This window comes from Hibiscus syriacus, unplaced genomic scaffold (genome assembly GCF_006381635.1).
Source record: "Hibiscus syriacus cultivar Baekdansim isolate YM2019G1 unplaced genomic scaffold, ASM638163v2 tig00110893_pilon, whole genome shotgun sequence".
NCBI classification, from domain to species: domain Eukaryota; kingdom Viridiplantae; phylum Streptophyta; class Magnoliopsida; order Malvales; family Malvaceae; genus Hibiscus; species Hibiscus syriacus.
Window position 1 is genome coordinate 2420761 of NW_024062901.1, and position 13035 is coordinate 2433795.

The 13035-nt window shown below is 37.4% G+C and overlaps 1 protein-coding gene across 1 annotated transcript in view; it reads left to right on the forward strand.

Annotated features, from left to right (window-relative positions):
• The first annotated feature begins 869 nt into the window (after positions 1 to 869).
• LOC120145542 (NPC intracellular cholesterol transporter 1-like) overlaps positions 870 to 13035 on the forward strand; it is a 40114-nt gene continuing 27948 nt past the window's right edge. Inside the window, 15 exon segments of the mRNA XM_039159366.1 lie at positions 870 to 946; positions 1245 to 1344; positions 2644 to 2751; positions 3019 to 3135; positions 3333 to 3500; positions 4247 to 4486; positions 4655 to 4843; positions 5227 to 5303; positions 5427 to 5544; positions 6011 to 6094; positions 7014 to 7109; positions 7253 to 7354; positions 7499 to 7528; positions 7530 to 7568; positions 12641 to 12736. Of these exon segments, the coding sequence (XP_039015297.1) occupies positions 1273 to 1344; positions 2644 to 2751; positions 3019 to 3135; positions 3333 to 3500; positions 4247 to 4486; positions 4655 to 4843; positions 5227 to 5303; positions 5427 to 5544; positions 6011 to 6094; positions 7014 to 7109; positions 7253 to 7354; positions 7499 to 7528; positions 7530 to 7568; positions 12641 to 12736 (1536 nt within the window). The 5' untranslated portion in view covers positions 870 to 946; positions 1245 to 1272.

A 13035-nucleotide genomic window follows, 5' to 3' on the forward strand; every position in this document is an offset into this window, starting at 1 on the left:
CTTCTGTGAAAGAAAAACGCAATGTCCAATCCCCGCGGTTAATTGTACGGTTAATTAAAGAGTACGAGACAAATGTAGACTGAGGTAGAGCAGAGTGGAAATAGCATTTTCATGAAAAATCGACCATTTTCTACATTATTTAATTTGTCCTTCGTTAATTAGGTGTATTAATAACGATTGTATACAGCCAATATTTTTCTTTTAGTTGCAATTTCCAACCTCACTTTCGTCCTTTTGACGCCATTGCGGGAGAAAATATTTGCTATATTTCCTCGAAAATTTTCTTCAACTAACTAAATCCCAACTCAACACCCACTCGACTGAAGGATGAAGTTTCCCAGTTTTCTCGCTGTTTTCTCTCTTCTACAGGCAAGACTCCGCTCTTTGATCCTATTTCGTCAGCACAATCTGTTTCCTGAACATTTTTTTGTTGAATTTAAGTTTTTTTTGGGGGGTTTATGATACCGTGATCTTGGATCACTTGGTTTTTCTAAGTGCATAGTCTACTTCACTATAACGTAGCTGAATTGGGACTTTGCAGCTTCTACTTGAGATTTTTCATTTGGGTATTGCACTATTAATGGTGTTTGTTCTGTTATTAGTCATTGCGAATCTGCTTATTGTTTGATTTGAGCGGGGGGAAAAGATGGCTCTTACTAAACGGAGCTGAAACTTTATCGACTTGCGTTTGATTTTGAACATCAGATTTTGAACGAAAATTAGTACCTTTGTATTTCTTTGTTCAAGCTGTGACAGTATATATATATATTTTTCGCTGAAATGGATATAAAAGCTTGTTCATACCGAGTTGGAAGCCGTTTATGTTCTACTGACTTCGTGTTAATTAAATTGTTCCTTTTTTTTTCTAGGTAATTTTATTGATACCTGGACTGTGCTCGAAAAAGACTGATTCTTGTGGCCGTTCCGTTTCCTGTCCCACATTGGGGTAAGGCTTTTTCAGTCCCAGAGCATAATGTGTGTTAAATATTTCCGGTCTTGTTAATATATGTACTAATGTGTGTTGTGTACAATTCTCAGCTTTTTAGATTACATTTTTTAGTTTTTGTGGACTGCTTGTTGAATTTATTGAGCTTGTTCTCAAGAATATTATCAAGGTCCTGCAATTACTAAGAGCTTATCTGATGGCTACCTTTTGTTTTAACATCTTACTTGTCACAAGTTTGCAGTATTATCTGTCTCATTTTCTTTTGCTTGAATTGAAAAACTCCTGATCTGCTGGCCAGGGAGAGGCATTCTAAAGAATATTGTGCAATGTATGACATATGTGGACAACGTAGTGATGGGAAAGTTCTAAATTGCCCTTATGGTTCGCCATCAGTGAAGGTGAGCAACCTCATGCTTGTCCAATTTACATTTTTGTTGCTTTATTTTTCTCTGATTGTTCTGCCCTTCAAGTATAACCTTCTGCCAGTGTTAAAAGGGCGCAAGGCGCACTAAGGCTATAGGAGTTTTATAGCCAAGGCACAAGATGCAGGGTGCAAGGCAAGCGCCTTATTGAAGTGAGGAACACTTTTTAAAAATAAAAGATATACAAGTTTTTTCCAGTTGTATGTTCAAACAGAAAGAACAGTTCATGCAGTATAAATAAAAAAAATATTCATAATCAACATTTTATGTATTAAACATCACTTTTGTTCCATCAACCATTGAACCTTGAGAACCCAAGCAAATCCCCCTTTCTTCCTTGGTCCAAAATTCCATATAAGAAATTGAAACAATAAATAAAAGTCTAATAATGAGTTGGCATCAACTTCTTACTTGTCTCCTTCTTGTCCCTCCACCTCGCACCTCTCAACAAACGCGTCTTCTTCCTTGTTAACACTGCCTACACCCTAAACCCATCCTCTATCCACCCTAATCCTCCATTCTCTTATTTCTAAAATGTGTTTCCAAGCTTTTCTTTCTTTCTCATGGATTCAAATTTCACCATGTGCTAAAAGTGCTGCTCAAGAACCCATCACCATGCAACAAAACTCACTAAAACCTATATTTTCCTCCCCCGATTCTAAATTCTTGCATGCATGCCTCTCTCTCATTTTGCCTGCTCAGTCGGTTGTCTTTTTTAACACAAAAATGGCCTCTAATTATCCCCTTTGCTTCTCTCTTTCAAACTTCAAGACAAACATTAATTATACAAGGTAAAGCACCCCCATTATCTGTATTTCACGCCAACTTTTCATACGTCTCCCATGAAAGTCTCTTTTCTAATCACTCCCACCATGTTTTACTCCTTTTTTCACTGACATTTCATTTTACTTCTTTTTTGTTGTTGATATATAAGTTAGTATGTAAAACATAATAAAAAAACACAAAAAAAAAAAAAAAGTTGAAAAGGCGGTGCCTTTCTGCGCCTTAGGCACGCCTTGCTGTGTTTCATTGAAATCGCCTCGCCTAGACCTAATTAGGCGCTTCACCCTCACCTCGTCTCACCTTAGGGCCTAGGCGCGCCTCAGTTGTTCCTTTCTAAACACTGCCTTCTGCTACTTAATGTTTATTTGTTATATCTTTATTTCATGCTTTATCACCCTGATGAGTTGTTTTATGCCAAAATTCAAAGCTGTTCTTCTGACACTATATGTATACTTTTATGTTTCTTATATGTTTGCTTTTGTGCTTTATCAGCCCGATGTGCTATTTTCTGCCAAAATTCAAAGCTTGTGTCCATCAATAAGCGGTAATGTTTGTTGCACAGAGGATCAATTTGACACATTGCGGGCACAAGTTCAGCAGGTAAAACCTCTGGCTTTTTTATTTTTACGATGTGTGCATGCTTATTCAAGATTTCAAGCTCAAATTCAAATTTGTACAACCGTTACTATTGTACATAATTTGAACTCACAAGTACGCTTTCCCCACAAATAATGAGCTGATAAGCTATCACTTCTTAAAGTATGATGATGTATGTGGGAAAGGCTCAAGTTTTTTTGTGCTAGTAGCTTTTCTGTTATTTTTATCCATTAATGCTGCTTTTCTCGCTCTAATTCTAAATGTTGTCAGGCCATTCCTTTCCTTGTTGGTTGTCCAGCGTGCTTGAGGAACTTCTTAAATCTCTTCTGCGAGCTTTCATGCTCTCCTAATCAAAGTCTATTCATCAATGTGACTTCTGTTTCAGAGGTTAGGACAAGCTTATAATGAGCAGTACCCATACCTTGCTTTTGGTTTAATGTACTTCCTATTTTCAATGTTTCTCTCATGCTTCAAAGCTAATGATTTCCATGAAGTGGTTGGATTTAATAGAACATTTAGGATGGGTTCCACTTTCTATGTTCAATCCTGTTTAACTGATTCACATTGTATTATTAATTTGTCAGGTTAATGGCAACTTAACAGTGGATGGCATCGACTTTTTTGTATCTGATGCTTTTGGAGAAGGGCTTTATGACTCCTGTAAGGAGGTAAAGTTTGGGACCATGAATACAAGAGCCATTGAATTCATAGGAGCTGGGGCAACAAACTTTAAAGGTGAATTTAAGTTTTGTGCATGGCTGAAAAAATTATTTTGTGAAAACAGTTTGCCAGGTATTATCTGGCATCTTTTAGCAGAGTGTAAGATATATATTTCTCTTAAAATTTGGTTTAAGCATATTTATATTTTTTGAATCAACAAAATTGGCACGGTTTGGATGTTGAGTGAATTAAGCAGTACAGAGGAAGTTTATAATAAAATGGTATTATCTCTTCATTGCTTGGAGGAAATGCTTTGTGAAAAAGCTTGGATTTCCTCTAGGGCCTTTTTGTTTATTTCTGCTAAATTTGTGGTGAAAGAAAATAAATGATAGGTTGGTCTCATTCATTTTTTGTGGCTATGTCAGTTTTTCAGGCTGCACAGACAGAACTTATGCAGACAAATATTTTTTTTGATAAGAATTGAAAGGCCTCATTAAAAACCCCCTTCTTGATTAATGTATCTTGTGAAGCTAATATGCAGACAAATATAATTGGGATATCTAGTCTATACCTACGGTCTAAAGTTCCTGAATTTTGTATTGTGAAAACAATGACCAGCTTGCATCTCCGAGTCAAGGGAGGTTGACTTATCTTCTTATAGCCACCTACTTATACCCTTGAAACTTATGGTTCTTGTCACATTAAAAGAATTTGGCTGCTCGGAGGCCATGTGTTCTTATCTTGCTTATGAAACTAATTAAAATCATAACTGAGGATACTTTCGTCAGTATTGTGTGAGGTCCAGGCCTACTTATGACTTTCTATTGCTATCCAATAGCATATTATTGGTCAGAAAGCTGCTCCTGGATTTCCTGGTTCACCTTACGCTATTGATTTCAAGTCTACTGTTCCCGACTTATCTGGAATGAGGCTGATGAACGTTTCTACTTATTCATGTGGTGATGCCTCTCTTGGCTGCTCTTGTGGTGATTGCCCTTCATCACCTCAATGCTCCAACTCTGAACCTCCTTCACCACCGAAAAAAGATCACTGCTCAATAACTATTGGGCCTGTTAAGGTCTAATTGATGACTTTTCTTTTGTTAAAGTTAATAACATATGCTTTAGTTTTTGTTTAAATACTGCATAACACTTAATTTTCATGGCTGAATCAGTTGATTTTCATATGTGAAAATTTTTGTTTATATATGTTTGATGCATATAGTGATATCTAGTGTCACTTGCAGGTAAGATGTATAGACTTTGCATTAGCTATAGCATATATCATATTGGTTTTGGGACTTTTTGGATGGGCGTTGTTTCATTGGCAACGAGAAGGAATACTTGAATCTGAAAGGGAACCATTACTGAAGTCAATAGATGAAGATGAAGCAAATTCGTCTAACATGCAATATGATGAGAACCTTGCTTTGGAGGTAAGTGATGATTATTACTTCCCTTATTAGTACGTTGTTGACTTGGACGTTCTCATAGTATGTTGAGTTTAAAAGACATTTACCTTTTTCCGTTTTTCGTACTTAAGAAGCAGCTTTGATTAAATAATTCCAACAGTTTCTGCTGCTGAGTGTTACAATTGGTGTTCTTATGTTTTTTTTCCAATATTTTAAGTGATGAAAAATAGCAATCTGTTAGCTATGTTCTAAATATTTCTTTTATTCCTTCTTTTCCCTTGAACATCTTCCTCTTTATTTTAATATCTTCATATGATATTCATTCAGCTTGCTATATTTCCTCCTAGAAAAGAACTAGGTGGACTTTGGGGTTTAGATGTTTATGTGCCTCTTTGTCCTGAAATCAGGGACGTGGGGTGGCTTCACAACTGAAAAATGAGGCGCAACTTTCCATTATTCAAGGATATATGTCGAGGTTTTACAGGTGAACATGTACATGATTAGATTCTATTACACATGCAAACACACAAATACATACATGCACGTACATGTATCTGGATGATTAAATGTCTAGCATGTTCTAAATGTTTGGTTATGCTATGCCCAGGAGTTATGGAATATGGGTTGCTAGAAATCCTACTCTTGTATTGGGTTCATCGTTGGCAGTTGTTATTGTGCTATGTTTTGGTCTCATTCATATTGAAGTGGAGACACGGCCAGAGAAGGTATCATATTTCATCTTTATGCTAGAAACTGTTGAGTTACCATCAACGTATTAGTTCTACCCTTATTCTTGCACTTATCTTTCTCTTCCTCTAGTTCATCGGTTGGGGCAGGTGTGAGACGTGTGAGGTTCAATGTACTAGAAAAGGTTTCTTACTAGTAATTAGCTATTTTCTTAATTCCTTTCACTTCTATTTGCTGCCTGTTTTAGGCCCATATTAGACCTTTTTCATCTGTCTGCTCAATTTCTTATATAGATTCTAAAACAGGGGAAAGGAAAATTGTTTTGCCATATATTTTTCCCATTCCTAAATGTTTGGACGAAAAGGTGTTTGAAGTATCTTTTTGGTACTGACTGCTCCTTGGATAAGCTGTGAGGACATGCATTTGAGTGTCATATACTTCCTGTTTTCTTTTTACCAGTACTCTTCTGCATACTATCAAGGCTTGACATGTGATTTCTTATAGTTGTGGGTAGGCCCTGGAAGTAAGGCAGCGGAAGAGAAACAGTTTTTTGACAGTCACCTTGCACCTTTCTACAGAATTGAACAGGTTCATTTCATTCATTTTTCTTCATTTATGATACAATTTGTTTCTCTGTATTCAATCCCCACACTTCTGTGCCCGTCCTTCCTGAAATAATGAATCGAATAAATGTTTGTCTTTTTGATTCTGTATACAAGATAAGAGAAACTATTTCTTGCCTTCCCTAAGCTATCTGTTGCTTTGTGGACTTTATCTTAATATTATTTTAGAAAGTTAGGATTCAGAATTAAGGTGACAAAAGTTTTGAGGATTACAGGTTGACAATCCTAAATATAATTAAGCTTAAACAGCATCTTAGTGTGTTTGGCTATGAGATGCCTTAATATGCCTCAGTAAATGTCAAATTGAAAAAGAATATCCGAGTGGTAGAACCTAAAGAGTTGAGTATTATAGGTGACAAAAGCTGTGAGGATTAAGCTTAAGCATCATTTCAGTGCGTTTTTCTGTAAGGTTACATAATATGCCTAATTAAATTTCAAATATACAAAGGATATCTCAGTGGAGGAACCTAGAAAGCCAAACATATAAAAAATCAATGCATATTTTGGGGATTTTTGTCATTTGGCAATTATATAAGTTGTGAGGTCGATGCTATGTATCTAGTTACTTGCTGATTGAACACCATTACAGAAAGGGTTTGGTATGTCTGAGCATCAAGGTTTAATTTCATATCTCAACTGTTTTATGTTTATCTAAATATACTTTTCCCCCCCAATGTTGATTGAATTCTCTGTGCCAAAAAGTTGAAGTTTTAGTCTGAGAATAAATATACATTCTCTTGATCACTAATTCTCTATTACTCTATCTTTGTCTCTCTGTCTATTTCTTTGTCTGTTTACCTATCTCAGTTTAATGGAATTGAGACGTCTGCTAAGTTTATATGATAGCAATGAATTTTTTTTTTTTTAAACTTGATTGTTTTCAGCTTATATTAGCAACTTTGCCTGATAAAACACAAGGGAAGTCCCCCAGTATAGTTTCAGACGATAACATCCGACTGCTTTTTGAAATTCAAGAGAAGGTACGGTACACACTCATTGCTACTTTTCTGAGTCATTGATATAAGTAAGACATTGCTTGAAGTATATCTTAGTTGAACTATATCTTCACATGTATTTTCTGTTTGCTTCATCTTATTTGTCTGTTCCTGCTGAACTTGGACAGGTTGATGGACTTCGTGCAATTTATTCTGGTTTGAATGTGTCTCTTACCGATATTTGTTTGAAGCCACTTGGCCACGATTGTGCTACTCAGAGTATTTTACAGGTTTTCTTGCATTTGTATTTTGGAGGCCCTGGGTTCAGGATATCTATAATGCTTTTTGAAATTAAGCAATTAGAATTTGAGTTCCCTCTTCCTTTTACTAAAACATTATCATCTTTGTTTTTGTTACTTGGCCTCTTTAACTAGTACTTCAAGATGGATCGGGAAAACTTTGAAAAACTATGGAGGAGTTACACATGCTGAGTACTGTTTTCAGGTAATTATTTTTGGTCTCCATGTATAGGTATTTGTAGGTGGGCATGTGCATATTTATACATATTTTTTTTTTGTATCTGGATAAGTGGATATCATGGAAGAAATCAGATGTTTCCCTGTTGGCATTCTATTAAAATCGAATTCATCCTTCTCATTTCCCTTTTATTTCGTTGTTTAAGTTTACTCTTATATTTTTTTTTTTGATAGAAAGGCCCCATTAAAATCCTCCTTCAATCCCTCCATGTTATGAGAGTAACATGAGGAACAACGAAGGAGGAAAAGAGAGCCAAGAAAACTTTTATTCATAATAACCAGATTACAAGCTTGAACAAACTCCTACACTTCCAACGGAAGAACATAAAACTTAACACAGACATTCAACAAAACAGGGAGGAACAATTCCTGTTAAACAACACAACTATAACCAAAATCACCCTATCCCATCTTTAGCAAGTTTATCAGCTTCCCAGTTTGCCGCCCTTGAAGTATGCCTAAACATAATATCCTTTCCAATCAAAAGTGAAATTATATCCTTCACCAAGGATAGATGCAAATGAGGGGTTAAACCCGGATTCTGAATCCACTTCAGAGCGTTAGACGAGTCTGATTCCAAGATAACTCTTTGATTTGCGACAAAATCCAACTCCTCCATAAGACAAATCCCTCTTTTGATAGCCAACAGTTCAGCCAAAATAGGAGGACCACCCCCTACTGCTTCAGAAAACCACTGAAGCAATTGACCTCTGCTATCTCGAAACAGACCACCAATACCTCCTTTTTCCCACCCCGAAACCATCGCTCCATCAACATTTAACTTTAGGAACCCCTCCGGTGGAGGAACCCAGCAAGCAGGTTGAGAGCAAACCGTTCTTGATCTACCAATCGAGTCAGCAATTTTCAAGTCACCTACTAGAGAATCTAGAGGAATACCCGCATCCTTGAAATGAGCACTGAACCAGGAAGCCACTCTGAATCTAACAATGAAAGATAATCTGACCAAATCCAGCTTGCCTTTCTGAAAGATAATCTCATTTCTACACTTCCATACTGACCAATCACTGCCCTAGGAATGAATCTCCAAATCAAAGAGTTAGTCATTAAATCGTCCCACAAAATTAGAAATTCCATTGTACACTTTGGAGTCACCAATGACACATCCCACATTTTCAAGAAGGAGGACCACAGACCCCACACAACCCTACAATGCAGAAACAGATGAGAAAATGATTCCACCTCCCTACCACACAGAACACAACGTTGGTCAACAATCTCTGCAACACCTCTCTTAACTAACTCCTCTTTAACCGGTACTCTATGTTGTACTAGCTGCCAGACAAACAATTCCACCCTTGGAGGAGCTAAACCAGACCAAATAATCTTATCCCAATTCACTTGATTTTGCTCAGAGTCCCGTTGTACATAAAAAGCTTTTATACAAGATTTAGCTGTAAAATTCCTTCACCATTCCCTAACCAAATCCAACAATCATCTACACTGGGAAAAGGAGAGGTATTATTCAACATAGAAATCAATTGCATCCACTGTTCTACTTCCCAATCAGCCAAATTCCTTCTCATTTGGATGTCCCACACCCAACCCGAAGCATTCTGTTCCCTAAACTCTTTCACTTTACCCGATTTATTAATTGAGAGAACATAAAGTCTAGGAAACAATGATTTGAGGGGAACATCACCCAACCTACATCATTCCAAAACTGCACATCTTCCCCTTTCCCCGCCTTCAATCGCATATTCCTTTTAAGACATTCTCCAAAATCATCACTATTGAAAAAGTTTTTCACCACACCTTTCCAAATCCACGATGCACGAGCTGGCACCGAATTCTCCAAAATAATAGATTTGGGATCCAAATTGTAGGCGGCACAAATCACTTTCTTCCACCAGAATTCTTTTCAGAAGTAAACTTCCAAACCCATTTTCCTAATAAAGCTCGGTTCAAAAGTGCTAGATTAGGGACCCCTAGACCCCCCATAAATCTTGGTTTAGAGATCGACTTCCAATTGACCCAATGGATTTTCTTCTTATCAATCGTATCCCCCCACAGAAATGAAGCCATAATAGAGTTAAGTTTGAGTATCACCGTAGCTGGGATTCTGAACATAGAAAATAGACCGGAAGAGAGCATAGTACCGATTTGACCAAAACCACTCCCGCTACCGATAGAGAATTAGCTATCCAACCAGTCAATTTAGCGTTAAATCTCGCCACTATCGGATCCCACATAGCAGTCGAATTCCTCTTGTACCCCAGAGGCAGACCTAAATATTCAGATGGAAGATATCCAACCGAGCAGCCAATAACTTCAGCCCAATTAGTTAGCTCCCCTTCTTCAACATTGATTCCAAAAATCCTGCTTTACCTAGATTTAACTTCAGCCCCACCATAAGTTCATAAATCAGTAACACTTCTAATATTCCTCAACTCACGAATGGAACCTTTGCTGAAAATTATAAGATCATCCGCAAATTGAAGGTGTGACAACTTGAATGCTCGGTCCTGCAGTCCTAACTCGAACCCCGAAAACAATCCCATATCTACTGCTTTAGATAACAGTAAATGCAACATTCCGTAGCCAAATTGAAAAGCATAGGTGAAAGTGAACAGCCCTGTCTTAAACCTCTGGCTATATGAAATTTCTCCGTTGGCGATCCATTTAACAAGACCGAAATCTCAGCAGTTGAAATGCACTGGAACATCCACGACCTCCACTTTTCTCCAAACCCCATTTTACTCATAATCTGAATCAAAATTTTCCAATCTACCGAATCATAAGCTCTCATAAAATCCACCTTGAAAACTACTCCCTTCAGCCCTCTCTTCCTCCAAAAATCAATACTCTCATTGCAATGAAAGAGCAATCCAGATATCCCCCCGGAATAAAAGCGAATTGGGACTGACTTATAATATCGTTGAGATACAAACTCAATCTTCTAGCTAAGACCTTAGAGATGACTTTATAAAGCCCTCCCACTAGGCTAATTGGCCTAAACTCTTCAATCCCTCCGGATTTGCCTTCTTTGGAATAAGAGAAATGAAGGAGAAGTTAACCTCCGGCTCCCAAACCTTTCCCACGTAGAAATCCCTAAAAAACCTCATCATATCATCCTTCAAATTAGGCCAGAACTTCTTAAAAAATCCTAAGTTTAGACCATCCGGACCCGGAGCTTTGTTGATATCTGAATGAGAAATAGCTTCCCAAACTTCCTCTTCAGAAAAAGGCTTCTCCAAGGCTAAACGCTGACCTTCGGACAACTTGAGAAAATCCAGATTTATTCCTCTGCCTCCAGGGTGTTTGTTTGATTATACAACCCTTGAAAACTCCACCACTGAAGCTTTTACTGACCTTGGGTCTTCAACAATTTCACCATCAACTTTGATAGCTTTTATGTAGTTTATCCTCCCTCTAATTGCTGCACTCTGATGGAAAACCTTGTGTTCTTATCCCCCTCCAATCTCCATTTCAATCTAGACTTTTGCATCCAAATTGATTCTTCCTTTTTTTGTAACTCCCATAATTCTCTCTTTGCTTCAACAATAATTCATTGACACCAAAGAAGACCCTTGTTGCAATTTTAATTCCATATCCTGTATCTCAGTCTCCAAGGTTCTGATTCTGCTTGGTAATTGGAGAAAACCCTTACCAGCCCAATTATTGCAACATCCTTCACCCGGCTAAGATTTTGGAAATGGGTCTCGAGTTTTCCTGTGTACCCCGATTGAACAGTTCTTTTGTCAACAGTTCACTAAACCCTTCCTCCTCCAACATATAATTAAACAATCTAAACGGCTTTGGCCCCCAATTGCACTCCCTATTCTCCAGCAGAATGATATTGTGATCAGAAATGGACCTAGGCTGCAGATTTTGATTGATCATTGGGAATTGCGAGAAAAAACTATGATCAACTAAAAACCGATCCAATCTCTCAAAGGTGGGAACTTCCCTGTTATTACACCACGTGAACTGACCTCCCACTAAGGGTAAATCGATTAGATTTGCCTTAGATACAAATCTCGAAAAATATTCATCAACGTCAAATTCACATCACCACCCCTTTTCTCTTCCTTCGTCAAAAGGCATTAAATCCCCACCTAAACAAACTGGGCAGTCCACCTGTCCAGAAAGGAGAGTAATTCCCTGAAAAATGGCTCTTTATCAGCCTCCACACTTGGACCATAAACATTTATGAAACAACAATGGTTGTCATACCATCCACCAACCCTTTAACGCCACAAATCTAGTTCGGATGACCGTATCCTTCACCACAAATACCTTCTGATTCCACATTGTTATTAGGCCACCAGCAGAACCTACAGCAGGCACAACTGCCCACCCATTAAGGATTTTGCCTCCCATTTTCCTACCTAACATAGTGCTAACAATTTCCAATTTGGATTCTTGCAAAAATAAGATAGTTGGTTTTTTCTCCTCTACAAATCTCCTAATGGCACGTGCTTTAACCTTCCTACCCAGACCCCTAACATTCCAACACATAATGGACCATTCTACCATCAAAAGAATTTTATGACCATACCCCCTAAACCAACTACCACCCCTCAATTATCTCTATCCTTCACCAAAGGGACAACTTTGGTCGGAATTCCTTTTTCCGCCTTTAACTTTACCCCAATAAATTGGCTACTGTCCAGCACTCCATTGCTTCTGTCCTCCTCTGATTCTTTTCTCCTGCTCCAATACCATCATCCATACCATCACAACTTTTGGCAGCCCTCCTCTTATATTGCTTTTGTTATTATGATGTCAATCAAGGGCAGGAATAAGCATTCATTACTTTGTTTAAAAAGACAAAGCTCATGTCATGATTGTGAAGGCTTTTCATTTTGCTCATAGATAGGACTTGCTCATGTAAAAACAGAAGCATTCGACCCACCATAACCAGCCAGTTACCTCATATCTGTTACATTTTATCAGAGTTAACTTTCTTTGATGTTAGGAATGCCGATATTTGTTACAGTTGGCATTATATTTATGATGATTCTCATCGGGATGTCTAAACCCGTCTTTGATTTTATATCCTTTGTTCCCCACTTTCAGCATTACACTTCTTCAGATACATGTATGAGTGCATTTGAGGCTCCACTTGATCCTAGCACTGCGTTAGGGGGATTTTCTGGGATCAATTATTCTGAGGTAATATTTTTATCCTGTCTTACTTAGCTTTCCGAGTATTAGGACTGTAGATTAATCGATCTAAACAAATAGACATATGTTCATGTTTGTTTGTTTCTTTTAAGCTTGTTCGTTTTCGGTTCGGGTTCCTTAATAATTTTAGAATCGTGTTCATGTTTGCTTATTTAAAAATTATGTGTGTTCATGTTTGTTTGTTTAATGTTTGTGAAAGTGTTCATTTATTAATGTTCATGAACATGTTAAACTTAACATGTTTGCAAACAATTAAAAATCTATTTGTGAATAATAAACATGCAAAT